The sequence below is a fragment of the Pseudochaenichthys georgianus genome, chromosome 1 (genome assembly GCF_902827115.2).
Source record: "Pseudochaenichthys georgianus chromosome 1, fPseGeo1.2, whole genome shotgun sequence".
Taxonomy (NCBI): Eukaryota; Metazoa; Chordata; class Actinopteri; order Perciformes; family Channichthyidae; genus Pseudochaenichthys; species Pseudochaenichthys georgianus.
Window position 1 is genome coordinate 22438086 of NC_047503.1, and position 15537 is coordinate 22453622.

Genomic DNA, 15537 nt, shown 5'->3' on the forward strand with positions numbered 1-15537 from the left:
ATAGGGGATCATATAGAAGGGTGGGTGTTGGGTTGTAAACTGTATTATGCAGGTTCCCATATGTGAATGTTTGCCAGTCACAGGCCTTACTAACACACAAGACATTATGAACCGTCAAAGTAATGAGTCATGATTCAGTATTTAAGACTCACTCTCCCTGACATTCTCAAAGGAAGAGCTTCTGAATCACTGAGATCAAACAAGTGGCAAAGTGTTTATCTTTGAGTCTCCAACAGAGAGAGACTGTCTTTTGTTCTTCTGAACAACCAGTAGGAAAAAAGGGCAGGTTCTCTCCATTTTAATGTTGTTGAATATTTAAAGTTTAAAAAATTTGCCACCGATGAACTCTGAAAATAATGGTTTGTGCAACTTACCAGAAATGCCTGTAGTGCACTAATGACATTGTTTTATATGTGTTATATTTGTTTCTTGATTTCCTCAATGTGTATATGCTGTGTCATTTTCCTTTTACTCTCTTTTGGGTTCAGATCCATAGTTATTTACTGAGTGACTAAATACAATTAAAAAAATACATCAAAATATCAATGACGGCAATACTGAAGAATGACCCTCGTATCGTTTTTTTTTTTCAAACACAACATGAAAGAATCTACATCTGAGTGAAACATCAGTCACACATCATCTGCACCGTTACCTGGGCACTCGCCATCAGAGTGGGACTTTGGCAAGCCCAAACGTTTCCACATTAGATGAGGAATTATGCGAGTTGATGCATGCTGAAGCTCAAAATGGCGGGGTGATGGGAAATCTACCTTCAGTGATGCTGGTGATTTTGGGAGATGACGTGGGGAACGAGATCTTTCCATATTTGTGAGCTTTGTACGTCTCTAACCCTCCATATCCTCCTGTCTTGTACTCTCTGGCTCCTCTGTTTCTTAAAAGAAGCCTCACCTGTCATACCTCTGTTTTCACCTCAGACAGTTTAAATGAAACAGATTTTCATTAGTCTATGTATGCTAAACGCTTCTCTGCCAACAGGCCTGTTGTCACTATGAAAAGGCTTCACTTAATAGGGCACACTACATTAATAGTTAACAGTTAAATAGCCCATTACATTCCAGTCATTACTGCGATAATTGTCATTTTAAAACCAAATCTATGAGCACCATGCAACAAGCTCAAACGAATGACTGAACCACAAAAAAAACACACCCCCCTCTAGGTCTATGCTGCTTGATACGCTTTATTAAAAACCAATGTAACTCTAGGCTCATTTACTTAGGCTCCATGATTTTGACACATAATGAACACGATAACACTATGGGCTATGGGCTATGGCTGTGGGTAAACAAATAATGCCTTGCTAGCAAAATAGCAAACAAATCATGAAAGAGATGTGAATAGTGTTGGCGCATGAATATAATATATTGTCTTATTCGGCATAAGACAGCCATGAGCTGAAATACCCACAGGCACATTCACAGACAACTTAATTATTCACACAGGTCCTCAAACATAATTGTGTCACGTTAGCTGTACGCATGTACATATGCCTTAAAGAGCATCAAACAAATGAGAAAATTAATCAAGCCCTAAATATGATGGTTAATGTGCCAGAAATTACATCAGTGGTGTACAGCACTTCATCAGCAAAGGACAGTATGTGCAGAATTATCAAATGAAGAACTGCCTTTAGTGAAAAAAGCTGCATTTTCTGTGGCATATGCCTAACTGCATTGTACATATTCATGTTTTACCTTGGCACTGGAATCCTTGTTTTCCGAACCCCCTGTGAAAACAAGAAGGCAGAATAAAATGGATGTTTACTCTTCTCTTTCTCGCTCACAGACAGACACAGCACAGTAATTCATTCAATATTTCAGAACACAACACACTTTCAACTGGCAATGGCCCTTAGTTCTAATTAAGATCAGTTTAGGGAAGGCCATTCCACCATGAAATCAATGCTTTGTGTCTTGTGGCTAACTGGGAACAATTGCTGCTGCAGTTAAGCTTGTCCTTTAAAAGAGGAGTGAAGGCTTTAATATCAAAATATCGTCCATTAGGATTTAGATGTTTGACAATATGGGGGTAATGTGCTGCTGTCCTAATACCTATGGCCATCAAGTCTATGTTTTACTGCTGTCAAAATTATTGATTTGACACATTGTCAGGACATAAAATAAATGTTCTTCCCAGGAAAGTGACTCAATAACTAAAACTATTACTGTAGGATGAATATTGAAAACTACACAAGTTGTTTGCCTATAAGTGTCATGCTGAGTTGTTTTGCTAAAATGTGATGCTTGGAAGGCCACAGGTCATGCTGTAAAACTGTCAAGGTTGTAAGCCTCGAGCAACAAAGGGGCCTGAGATCACACTCCCACCTTTAACAGCAGAGGACTGTAACGTGGGTGCAACTCTACCAAGCTGTCTGAAAGTTCTCTCCTCTCACCTCACACTCAAGATAACACTAGGTTGATGTCTCACTACAGAAACAGCAAACTTATGTTTTGTCCTTCCCAATGCATTGTGTCACTAATTGCAAGAACTGCAGCATAAAGGCAACACTGTACCTCTGCAGGTCTCTGCCCACTTCTACTGAATACCAACCATGTGGATATGCTGAGACAGTTCTCTGTAGGTGAAGTGCTTTTCCATTTGTGCTCTAAATGCCAGTTAACTGCAGACTGTTTCCTTCTAATCTAGCCAGTGAGCAGCTACACTGTGCAAGAGTTGAAGCAATAAATACCGGAGTTGTAAAAAGCAGTAGATGGGAGGCTTTAATAGCTCGACTAAGTTCCAGGAAGGGGGAACCTATTACTCATCCAAAGGCTTCACCAGGTCTAATCTCAGCAACTTCACAGCAGTAACGTGTTATCAGGAAAAACTACAAGAAAGGTGGACTTTAACAGTTTATCTTTAGTTCCCTGTCAAGATAGACTCTTGCAGAAATGTTTTAATTACTGTTTATTATGGTCTTCTCAAACATGGGTTTAAGCAATTGCTGTGGCCACTTAGTCACACAACATTACAAATGGCTGCTTTAATTTTCCGCTTTCTTAGTAGGAATGCTACGAATTTGAGAACCTTAGACCCAGCCATTGACATACGTGTAACTCCATCCCCTACAAACAGTTATTGATGCAGTGTTCGACTCATAACATACACAACAGCATAACTCCTCCCATATGCGTTGCTTTGAAAAATTGTCGACGTAGTGGGATTCCTGGAGTAAAATCTAGGAAAGATACTGTCGAATTTTGACTAGCCATGTTCTGTAACTTTCTTAGTGAGAAAGTCATTAAGAAGTGTATATTGTAGGAGTAAGAAGGGAAAGTTAGCATGAAGTTGTGTTACATCATCGAGCAGAGTGAAGCCTACTCGACTGAAGTTACCAATATGCAACAGGCAGCAGCAGTCAGGGGGTGGAGGTGGGAGACTTACCAGATGAAGTCGGTGCAGTGGCTGCAGAAAGTCGGCTGCTTGAAGAACCGGGCTATGAATTTGTGGTTCTTCACTTCGTGTACGTTTTTTTGCCTCAAAGCACCTTTGCGAGCAAACCTATTGGCCACTTCCCCGGTGGACGACTCGTTAGAACTTAGATCAGCCATGTCCCCCCCTTACAAACAAATCAATGGTTCAGCTTTGTCTTGCTGTCTTTCAGCGTTTTTCAGTCCGTTTAGAGCAGCAGCCCTCGGTGTGGAGCCAGCAGGGAGCGGAGCGGCGGTGTTCACCGGAGACACTGTACTCACTGTCTGAGGGCTTTCCCTGCCTGTCGGTCCGCTGGCTGCTCCACTGACAGCTATGCAGGCTGTCAAGCCAGCCGCAGTGAGGACAGGCTACTTCCGGTCCATACCTTCAAAATAAAACAATACATTCTTTTTTTTTCAGAATCAGAATTCCTTTATTTATTCACAGCAGGGAAATGTAAAGTGTAGCATATATGGTATTGCAGGTAGAAAAACAAGGCATGCAATAATATAAAAGACAGGCAGTCAATACAAATAAAGACAAATAATTACACAACCATGGCTAAAAAATAATTGTAACAGCAATTTAAGTAAAACTAAGTGACATAATTAACATGTAAAAGTATTGCAACCTCAATAATATATATATCGTTTTTTACATTTAGCGATGTAGCACCGCACAATTGCAAACAAGTATATATATTGAACATAGCAGGTTTATTGCACAAGTTATCCAGTCAATTGTGGAAGAGGCTGTTTTTTATTTCTTACTCTGGTATCTGCCCAGCAGTGTTGGAATGCAACTATACACTGACTCAAGTAGCTTACTATAGTTCAATATACAAATAGTGAATATACTTGCAATCCTTGAAATTAATATAGAGGCTGAACTGGACCCGATGCACTGATTGAATCAACAAACATATTTTATGAAGAATACAGTATTCTTATTCATGTTAATATTACTCTCAAAACTGTGCAGGAATTAGTTTAGTCCAGCAACTGTGCAGCATGATGATGTTGCCTGAATAGATAAAGGCTAGTTTTGCCTCGTTTGCTTATGTTACTACTCGGCCTAGCTATCAAGGCTTACAGTTGTACTACATTGTTGTCATTATGTGAAGTGCAAAGTTTGGAATAAAACTGCACTTTAAATATGTACCTCTTAGTAGGCTATTGTGTAACCAATTTAACAGCAACCCAAACCATACAATTGAAACAACAATCTATACCAATTTCAACATGTTTCTTTTAAAGCCTTTTGAAGGTAGGGTTTATTGAAAGTCTGTTTGGCCTGCATTAGCTTTAGCCACCAATTAAACTGGCAACTGAGTGAATACATTTTACAAACTGCTAAAACAGCCATTTGGTGTCTTTGTGGCCCTTTCTCTGTGCAGCCTTTAATCCCAGTTACAGGCACAAAGGGCTTCAGGATGTTAAACAATACATGAAAGTGACCACCATCTACCTTTCAACATCAACAAGAACCAATTAAACATTTCTGCTTAATACATATTCTATTAATAAACCCAGAGTAGCCAACTTTGGATATAGGCCTACTATAAATCCTTGGAGGAGAATAGTTAACATTCAAATAATGTTTGTATAATATTACTAGGCCTTGTAGCTGTGGCAAGGGTTTACTAAAAGCCTCTTCCGACAACTTTATTTCTGAGATACATTTCCTGCTTGTGGTCTAAATATCTGTTTAACTTGACGCTGCTCCGCGCCGCTTCCTTCTTTTCAATCCGGATGATGTCACGCTTTGGGAGGGAGGAGGCCGCTGCAGGAATTTGGATTGGGTGCGTCACCGTGTGGAAACAAAGCGCATTACAGGTTTATTAGCTTCTCTGCAAAAAAATGTAATGACGAGCTCAATCTTACTAGACCCATATACCCATCAATGCAGTGATAAAGTTGCTCAAATGTTGTGTAAATAAGACTTTAGTTACACCTGGATTAAATTCACATCATGCTACAGTAGCAAAAAGAACATTACAATTTGTTCCACCTTTACACGCTTTGATCAACACATCAAAACATCAATAATTATAATCAAAACATAGGCTATTATATATAATTCTGAAATGGACCAATCTGCCTAATGATTACTATACTTGTGGTTACTTATACTTGTGTACTTACTTTGATGCTTATACGCAGGGCCGTCCCTGGCCAACTTGGGACCCCAAGCGTTATTGTGAGATGAGAACTGTGCTGAGAGCTGTGCACAAGCCAAGCTCATAAACCGAGGCCCCCTGCACAATGTGAGGCCCCATGCAGCCTGCATGATCGGCCTGTAGGGAGGGACGGCCCTGTTTATACGTTTTTACTTTGACTTGAGTAACATTTTGAAGGACTTTTACTTATGTACAGTAACAGAGTATTCCTAAACTCTGGTACTTACCAGCAGTGCTGGATTCATTTCAGAAGTGGGGGGGGGGGGCAAAAAGTGCGTGTGTATTTTCACGGGAGACTCCCGATTTCATTGCCCTCTCCCGGTTTCCTCCCGGGGTCGTATTTATCCCGCATTTCTCCCGATTTTTGACTAAATCTTATTTGTGAGTGTTTCATTCTAACATAACACTACAAATGTTACTGTTTCCACTCGAACTTCAATACAGCTATACCATTGTTTGGTTTCCATGCTAACGCGTCTCTTTAGTAGCCCGCGCAACTGAAAGTCTGAGAGGGTGTTCAGCATGAGGAGGAAGATAGTCACAGAAAACAGAACAAGAATGGACAACTCTATCCTCTGCTCACTCCTTTCCTGTAAATTAAACTATACAGGTCCAGCCCACACATATGACAGCACAGTTGCTCCATCATTGCATCGGTTATTTTGTCCTGCTCAATACACTCTTGCTTTACAAGCTGAATGTTGACTGGTATTTGACTGAAGTAAGTGCACTTTTTTTGAACACCACTTTTAGTGGCTATCCAGGAGGCTTGGGCACTTTTTCTAGTTATTAACTCCGGTATTTAATATAACGTAAGTTCTAATATTACACTAGATAGGAAACTAGAATGCTTTTCAGCCATAAGCCTTGAACAATTAAATTCAATGATTCTCTCTTCTAAACCATCAACGTGCATGTTAGACCCAATTCCAACTAAGCTGTTGAAGGAAGTTTTTCCATTAATTAGCACTTCTTTATTAAATATTATGAATATGTCTTTATTATCAGGCTATGTTCCACAATCATTCAAAGTAGCAGTGATAAAACCGCTTCTTAAAAAGCACAACCTCGATCCAGAGGTTTTAGCCAACTATAGACCTATTTCTAATCTTCCGTTCCTCTCAAAAATTCTTGAGAAAGCGGTCGCAAAACAGTTGTGTGATTACTTAAAAAACAATGATTTATTTGAAGACTTTCAGTCTGGCTTTAGAACACATCATAGCACAGAGACAGCTCTGGTTAAAGTCACAAATGATATTCTAATAGCCTCAGACAAGGGACTTGTCTCTATTCTTGTTTTGCTCGATCTCAGTGCTGCATTTGATACTATCGACCATGATATCCTATTGCAAAGACTAGAGCACTTAGTTGGCATACAGGGAACTGCTTTAGGCTGGTTTAGGTCCTATCTATCTGAACGCTCTCAGTTTGTACGTGTTAACGATGAATCTTCCACGCAAACCAAAGTTAGCCATGGAGTGCCACAGGGCTCAGTGCTCGGACCTATTTTGTTCACATTATATATGCTTCCGTTAGGCAATATTATAAGGAATCATTCTGTAAACTTTCATTGTTATGCGGATGATACTCAACTATATTTATCAATCAAGCCTGATGAAATTAATCATCTAGATAAAATTCAAGACTGCCTTAAGGACTTAAAAACGTGGATGACCTTAAACTTTTTGATGTTAAACACGACCAAATCTGAAGTTATTGTACTTGGCCCGAAGAATCTACGAAACAAATTATCTAAAGATATACTAACTATGGATGGCATTAATTTGGCCTCCAGTGAGACTGTAAGGAATCTTGGTGTTATATTTGATCAGGATTTATCCTTTAACGCCCACATAAAATCAATTTCAAGGACCGCCTACTTCCATCTACGTAACATTGCAAAAATCAGGCATATCTTGCCTCAAAACGATGCAGAGAAACTAGTCCATGCATTTGTTACTTCTAGCCTAGATTATTGTAACTCTTTATTATCAGGGAGTACCAAGAAGTCAATCAAGTCGCTTCAGCTGATTCAAAATGCTGCGGCTCGTGTACTAACAAGAGTTAGGAAAAGGGACCACATTACTCCTGTTCTGGCTGCCTTACACTGGCTCCCTATAGAACACAGGATAGAATTTAAAATTCTTCTTCTCGCCTACAAAGCCCTTAATGGGCAGGCGCCATCTTACCTTAAAGAACTCATTATACCCTACTGTCCTACTAGGGCATTGCGTTCCAAGAATGCAGGGTTGTTGGTTGTTCCTAGAATCTCTAAAAGTACAATGGGAGCCAGAGCCTTTTCTTATCAAGCTCCACATTTGTGGAATCAGCTTCCAGTTTGTGTTCGGGCGGCAGACACCCTATCCGTTTTTAAGAGTGCGCTTAAGACCTTCCTTTTTGATAAAGCTTATAGTTAGGGCTGATTAGATTCAGCCCCTAGTTTTGCTGATATAGGCTTAGTTTGTCGGGGGTCATCTTACTTCTTCCTTCTCTCTGTCTATACCTGTGTACTCTCATGTTCCGATTAACCCAGCTTCCCCAAATGTCTTTCTTTTGGTGTCTATATACGCTGGGATCCGGAGTCATGGATGATCCTGCGGTCCTGTGTCCTGGATCGCGAGCGCTGGATCTTGAGTCGTGGCTGTGGTCCTGGATCATAAGTCCTGGATGGATATCCTCGTGGATTCATCTTCCTATTATACACACATGCATTTCCAAACATCTGGACTACCTATGTTGCAAATGTATTATCTTTTCAATTTACACACGGCATCTATTGCACGTCTGTCCGTCCTGGGAGAGGGATCCCTCCTCTGTGGCTCTCCCTGAGGTTTCTCCCATTTTTCCCTTTAAACTGGGTTTTCTTTGGAAGTTTTTCCTTGTACGATGTGAGGGTCTAAGGACAGAGGGTGTCGTATTGTCATACTGATATTCTGTACACACTGTGAAGACCACTGAGACAAATGTAACATTGGGCTATATAAATAAACATTGATTGATTGATTGATTGATATTTACAAAGCTGTCATCTCCATATTTGGAGAAAGTTTGACAGCAGCAAATTTGCTTATTTCACAGAAGGCTCGTCTAGTGGTTTTGCAAATAATTAACCACTCTCTGTTTTTGAACCATTCTGCATTGAAGTACCTTTCTCTTTTCCCAGACGATCTAGCGGTCTCCTTTTTATTTACAATTAGCTGTGCAGCTTTACCATTCTGTCCCGACAACAAACCTCCACGCAGTCGGAATCAGCCTGTTTCGGTACAAGATGCCAGCGGTTTTGACAGTCTCAGCAGTCGCAGAGCTGCTGCTTTGAGGTTCATCTGCGCTGGTTCTAGGGTTGAAGGGCCAGTCTCCGGAGTTGTGGATGTCAGGGAAGTGACATTGAAGTTGTTGAAGTTCAGTTTCATTTGACTGTATTTTATTTTCTTATGCAGCGATGGTTTTTCTGACATGTTTGTGATATCAATAGCTAAGTTTATCTATCTAGGACGGTTAACAGCTGACACAGAACAACATAACAAAGAAACAAATCTAAGCTTTTGTATTGGTTGTAATGTACATGGATACATTTGAATGGTGTGACAATGTCCTCTTTGATTGGATTAAAATGTACATATTCTTCCTGTTATGTTTGCCTGCTTTATTTTACCCAATGCAATATATGAGCCTCTGTCGCTGCCTGTAGCTAATGAGATTGTCTTATCATCTCCTCAATTTGCAAACATAACAAAATATACACAGCTAGATCAGATCGCGTTCTTTTTAGATGCGACTTTAGAGTAGAGAGGAATTATTGAAATGGGATGTACAGTGTTCCGCGGCATCCGCCGCTGTGAAAATGTGGGGCAGGGCTGTAAAGTGGGGGGGGGGGGGGGGCAATGGCCCCTTGGCCCCCCTGCTTGCGGCGCCCCTGACTTCTACCTTTACTCAAGTACAAGATCTGAGTAGCCTACTTCTCCCCTCTGTGCATGACACTGACACTGAGCCTTGAATGTTGTATCATGCCCACTGGCAACAGACTTTCTTAAATACAATTATTTAAATGTTCTTGCTTGACCAACAATGTAATATTATTCTCAAAATGTTGGTCTCGGATAATGTGCTTAATTGTGTTGATTGTTTGTGATTTTTTGTTTGCTTTGGTGCTCTTTGACTGGATTCCTGCTTGTATTTGCTTCAGTTGGTTTATATTTCATTTTATTTGAAAATGTCTCACAGCTAGAGGGTTCCCTTGCACTTTTGACTTGCATGCTATCTCTCAAGTTGTTCAATGTTTACCAATTCCCTGAGGTTCACTGACCAGCAGAGCAGCCTAACCAGCTCAATACTTCTTATGCAATAGACAAATATTAGCTTTTGATTTTTTGAAGAAAAACAATTAAAAACATCCATCACTTAAGATAATAAAGAGCTGTCATTTTTCATTCAAATAACATTTCTAACTAGTTGTATCTACCTCTTAAGGACGTGCTGTATTACTCCTCATCAACAAATCCTGTGACCTATTTAGGTATTGCATCATTTCAGTGATATCAGTGGTTTTGGAGGTCACACAATTTATTTGTCAAAACGGGACTACCTCCTTTTATATGCTGATTTTTCCATAATCTAACCGAAATAAATGTGTGTCTGTCTGTCTGTCTGTCTGTCTGTCTGTCTGTCTGTCTGTCTGTCTGTCTGTCTGTGTGTGTGTGTGTGTGCGTGCGTGCGTGCGTGTGTGTGTGTGTCTGTGTGTGTGTCTGTGTGTGTCTGTGTGTTTAAACTCAGTGTCTTAGGAGTCTCTCCCTCTTGTTATTTATAAACTAGTAACATGCTGCCCGCTCTTGTACAAAATCAAGTTTATAGATCGATTCTGGGTAAATATGCAGTAGTTAAGACCTTTGAGCTCGATCAATAGGAGCTTACACTGGCATCTGATTGGAGCAGGCTACCGGTGGCCAGTTTACACAGCAGCCCCTAGGTTGCCTGCATCCCAATCCAGACACTGGGGATACTGAGGAGACTTCAATCCCAGGAAGATGGCTCCAACGTTGGCTTTGCTGGTTCTTTGCCAAGTAGCTTTATACACAACTGTAACACCCAAGAAAGGTATATTAGAGTATTTGGCCTATTCCTTTCCTTATATTGAGCATGAAATTACTATATTGGGCTTGTTGGCAAGTACTCCTGTTGCTATTTGCATTTTTTTTAATCTAATGCACCTTTTGCGCCTGATTTAAGGTATTTTAATCAACTAAAGTGTGCACAATTTGTAGTCTACACATTAAGTAATGTGGTGTATAGAATGCTGTTGCTGTGCGGTGGACATTATTTATTTGAGTCCATGACCAATAATATTTCTGATCTTTCACCAGTATGTGGCCGACCTCCTGTCACTGACGGGATTGATGAGTTGTCCCTAAAACACGTGTACGAGGTGGCAGAAGAGCTGACCCTCACATGTGAACAGGGGTACTTGCCTTCAACAGCGACTCCTCGAAGGATGACCTGCACCGCCACAGGAGAATGGACACAGTCAGACCTGGCATGCTCCCGTGAGTTTACTGGGATGTCGGGCTTTCACTCTGCTGAATTGTAATGTAGTTCCTGTTTCAGAAGTGCAGCACTAGAACTGCTGTAATTGCATATTTATTTTCAAAAAGATGGAATGGGAGGAAGAATTCAATCCTTGGTCCCAACATGTTGGTTCTCCTACAATATGCATATACTGTAGTATTGATGAAAATCTAAAAGATGCGGAATCATTATTGTCCCTTCTTTTCTACAGCAAAGATGTGCCCAATCCCTAGACCTCTACAGCCATTAGCACGGGGAAGGACAGAAGCTCCATTTAAGAGTGTGCTTAACTTCACATGTGATGACGGGTAAAATTGAATTGTGGATTTAAAAAAATGTCACGTTATATTTGCAGATTATGACAATATGTGTTTAATAAATTATTTAGGTATGTCATGCAAGGAGCCAATGAAAGCAGCTGTTTACATGATGGTACCTGGAGTAATCAAGCACCTCTCTGCAAAGGTACTGGAGGAAAATATACATACACATTTGAACAGAGTCTGAATTGTTCAACAGAGATCAAACACAATATCCAAAATGGTCTACCTTTTTGTATTGATGCACTTGTATTTGCTTAATTTCTTTATGCATTTTTGTCTACAAACTACTATAGCCATATGATTCTGATTACTATTTTCAATACATTTGCCTTGGTTCTTTTTGACAGCAGACAGAACATACCTGACTTTTATATAAAGGTGAACCTGCTTGGAGTATATTTAAAGATTGTAATGTCGATGCATTTTCAAAGCTAACAGAAAAAGAAGCTCCAGATGTAATGTCAGGATAAGTCTAGTGTGATATGTGTTCTTCTTATAGCTGTGAACTGTGACCTGCCCAAGCCCCCTACAGATGGAAGAATTGCCCACGATAAGCCAGTGAGTGGAAGCACCACCATGTACGGACAAGGCTGGACATACGAATGTAACCCACCTAAAGCACCAAGTTATGAAAGAGGAACCTGCATGGCTGATGGAAGAGCAACTGAGCCTCCGGTGTGTCGAGGTATGTAATAATATTCCTTTACCATTTCCTCTATTCAACATATTTGTGTTTAGTTAAGCCCCTGTCACACTGTCCCGAAATTGACACCAGATGGACACACGAATATGGAATTGTGAATTTCGCACGAAGATGGCCCCGAACCACACACGAAGGCAACATTTACATTACATTTAAGACATACAACTGCAATGAAAGTACCAAAAACAATTATGTTACAGTACTATGATACTGTACTGATATCTTCAGACTTTGTTCTTTACTTTATCCGTCTTTATATGTAGAAAATATTACGTTTTCTCCGTAATGTAGTTTCCATAACAACAACAACTTCCTGTCAACTGTCCTTCAAAATAATATATTATATCCTTTTTAGTTTCACAGAACACAAATTGGGTTATTTACATAATATGTTTGCATGATTTTGTTGTGCAATAAAACAACCCGATGGACACAAGATAAAGGAAATGTTCAAATTCGGCTGTGATCGTAGCAACATCGTGCCATTCGTGAGGGCATCTTAAGCCATCGTATGATCGCTGGTGGAGTTGCTCCGGCAGCAACTTCGTGAGCGGCAACTTCGTAAGGCACTCGTGAGGGCATCTTGTCAAATCGTGTCATCTTCGTGTTATCATCGGTGCATTCACCCTCACTCTGATCGGGGCGAATGCCCGATGGCACAGAGGATAACAAGATGCCCTCACGATGGCCTTACGAAGGGAAAAATTGACACACGAATTCAACACGAAAATGAACCTTCGCAAGATCCTTCGCAATTTGTTGGTATGCCAAAGATTTTACCACCGCTCACGAAGTTGCTGCCGGAGCCTGAGAAACTCCACCAGCGATCATACGATGGCTTAAGATGCCCTCACGAATGGCACGATGTTGCTACGATCACAGCCGAATTTGAACATTTCCTTTATCGTGTGTCCATCGGGTTGTTTTATTGCACAACATAAAATAAATAACCCAATTTGTGTTCTGTGAAACTAAAAAGGATATAATATATTATTTTGAAGGACAGTTGACAGTTGTTGTTGTTGTTGTTGTTATGGAAACAACATTGCGGAGAAAATGTAATATTTTCTACATATAAAGAAGGATAAAGTAAAGAACAAAGTCTGAAGATATCAGTACAGTATCATAGTACTGTAACATAATTGTTTTTGTTACTTTCATTGCAGTTGTATGTCTTAAATGTAATGTAAATGTTGCCTTTGTGTGTGGTTCGGGGCCATCTTCATGCGAAATTCACAATTCCATATTCGTGTGTCCATCGGGTGTTAACTTCGGGACAGTGTGACAGGGGCTTTAAGGGCTGAATCAATTATAGGATGTGGCTTAATCAGACCAGCATGTATGCATTTGTCAAATGTTTTCTATAGTATTTTTTTTTTCTTTGGCAACACACCCTTTGCAACTGTGCCAACTAAACAATAACCCCTCATGTTTTGGATCTTTTTTTGATAATTGCAGATGTGAGCTGCACCATCCCACCAAGCTTACCAAATGGTTTCATCACCTTTGCTGTGATGAGAGAACATAGCTACAAGGAGACTGTTAAGTACGCCTGCAATGAGCATTATGTTCTGGAAGGCGAGGCTGAGATACAATGCCGAAACACAGGAAACTGGTCCTCCAATCCTGTTTGCAGAGGTAAGTCATGGAAAAATATACCTTCAGGCTAAGTTTCTGTATTTATGATTATCAGCAGTCAATTGGTAGTCAGAAAACAAAAGTATGTTCTGATTTTTTTCTGTTAAAAGAAAATCTCATGCCACCTGGTTGGTCAAAACGAAACCTGAACAAATTAGCTTCAATATTACATATTGTAATACTAAAATTATATACCTGGGAGTGGATATTGAAGACCTCCTGTAACATGCTCAAACTGCTCTGCTTTGCTGCTCAGCTCCTTGCAAAGTTGGCATCAAAAGAGGCCGTATTTACTACAATGCCAAGAAGCTCTGGATCGCAGACCTGAAACCCAACAGAGTCCTCCATGGAGAACATGTTGCCTTTTATTGTCTGAACAAAGCTGAGAGGTGTGGGTACCCTGTGGCCAGCACCTGTAATGATGGAACGCTCCTCATCCCAGAGTGCTTTCAGGGTGAGTTATTGTCAGTTCAGTAAATCTAATTCAAGCTCTATTTTCCGACAATTGTTTCCATTTTTTTCCGAACAAGCCCGCAAAAATGCCTTAAACTGGGTTTTGGTTCAGCATGTAGTGGTCTTTCCCCTTAACATGTTAACATAGTACATGCTGTACAAGTCTGTCAGATGGCTCACATGTCTTAGGAAAGCCCCATGACGTTTCCATCCTGCTCTGCACATTATGATTTCAGTAATTATGCCTTTTTTTTGCTTTCAGAACCAGGAAAGGTGGACTACACCATAAGGGCCAAAACCCTTCCATCAGAAATCGCCGTGTGTACTACTTCACTCCCTGCAAGCCCCACAAGCCCTGCAAGAACGGCATAAAATTGCATTGGATGATTTGAAACACCATGTGCACTATCACAGAATATAAATAATTGGATCAGGAATAATGGATATGTAATAATATGACAGAGGCCACATCAAGAGTAAGAGCAGTAATTATTGATCAAATAATAAAAATTGGATTTTATCAAGGGATTCAAATTGTGTTTTTTGTTCCTGAGAGACTCAATGAACGAGAACATACTTACCCATACCCAGTTTTGAGGTTACAATAAAAGTAAAATTCTGAACTGTGTGTCCAAAGATATTATGTGAGCATATCCACTGATGGGTAAACAAGTCTCAGTGGTTCTTCGACTCCACGTCAGCCTGCATAACTGATTAAGTTGTGTGATGAGTGTTGAAATTCCTTCAAGAAAATTGCACTAACTATACAGACGGTGAGACCCTATAAAGATCATAGATGTATAGGTCAAATTTCGTAAAACGTGAGATCTTCCTTTAAAAGCAATATCAATACATTTAACCTACAGAGAAATACAACGAGCCCAAATGTAGAAACGTTTCCTTTAAACAAACCTTTAAGGCTTCCATAAGGTTTTGATGTCACAACTATACATATTCACCACAACATTAGTTTAACACCAAGAGTGCAGATGCAAAAGACCAGCAAACAATTACCTATCAGATCCGACTGAGGTTTATGGAAGGGCAGCTTAAAGAGACAGGCGCTACGACAGAGGGTGAACACAGAATACAGGTATACTCAGAAAGGGATAAGAAAAGTTATAACAGTAAAGCATGCTAACATGTTTTTATCGAAACACGAACCCAAAAAGTATTAAACTGAAATGAGCACCATATTTTCCCTTTGACTTCTTGCCTTTAACCTGTTAAGCCTCATGCATGTTTTT

The 15537-nt window shown here is 40.1% G+C and overlaps 2 protein-coding genes across 2 annotated transcripts in view; one reads left to right on the forward strand and one right to left on the reverse strand.

The window, feature by feature from the left end:
* Nucleotides 1-3747, reverse strand: part of prkcaa (protein kinase C, alpha, a) — a 165627-nt gene extending 161880 nt beyond the window's left edge. Inside the window, exons 1-2 of the mRNA XM_034077813.2 lie at nt 3409-3747; nt 1719-1750 (exon numbers count right to left, since the gene is read on the reverse strand). Of these exons, the coding sequence (XP_033933704.1) occupies nt 1719-1750; nt 3409-3575 (199 nt within the window). The 5' untranslated portion in view covers nt 3576-3747. The remainder of the gene's footprint in view (nt 1-1718; nt 1751-3408) is intronic.
* Nucleotides 3748-10562: 6815 nt separating this feature from the next.
* Nucleotides 10563-14810, forward strand: LOC117454280 (beta-2-glycoprotein 1-like). The gene is made up of 8 exons (XM_034093461.2): nt 10563-10705; nt 10972-11151; nt 11385-11481; nt 11562-11638; nt 11996-12181; nt 13658-13837; nt 14094-14291; nt 14553-14810. The coding sequence occupies exons 1-8, from the start codon at nt 10636-10638 to the stop codon at nt 14660-14662; spliced, it is 1098 nt and encodes a 365-aa protein (XP_033949352.1). The 5' UTR covers nt 10563-10635; the 3' UTR covers nt 14663-14810.
* The last annotated feature ends 727 nt before the right edge of the window (nt 14811-15537 follow it).

Excerpts from the sequence above, each read along its gene's own strand:
- LOC117454280 (XM_034093461.2), top strand. The coding sequence starts at position 10,636 with ATGGCTCCAACGTTGGCTTTGCTGGTTCTTTGCCAAGTAGCTTTATAC. Across the intron at positions 11,639-11,995 it reads TCAAGCACCTCTCTGCAAAG|CTGTGAACTGTGACCTGCCC; the intron begins GTACTGGAGGAA and ends TTCTTCTTATAG. Across the intron at positions 14,292-14,552 it reads CATCCCAGAGTGCTTTCAGG|AACCAGGAAAGGTGGACTAC; the intron begins GTGAGTTATTGT and ends TTTTGCTTTCAG.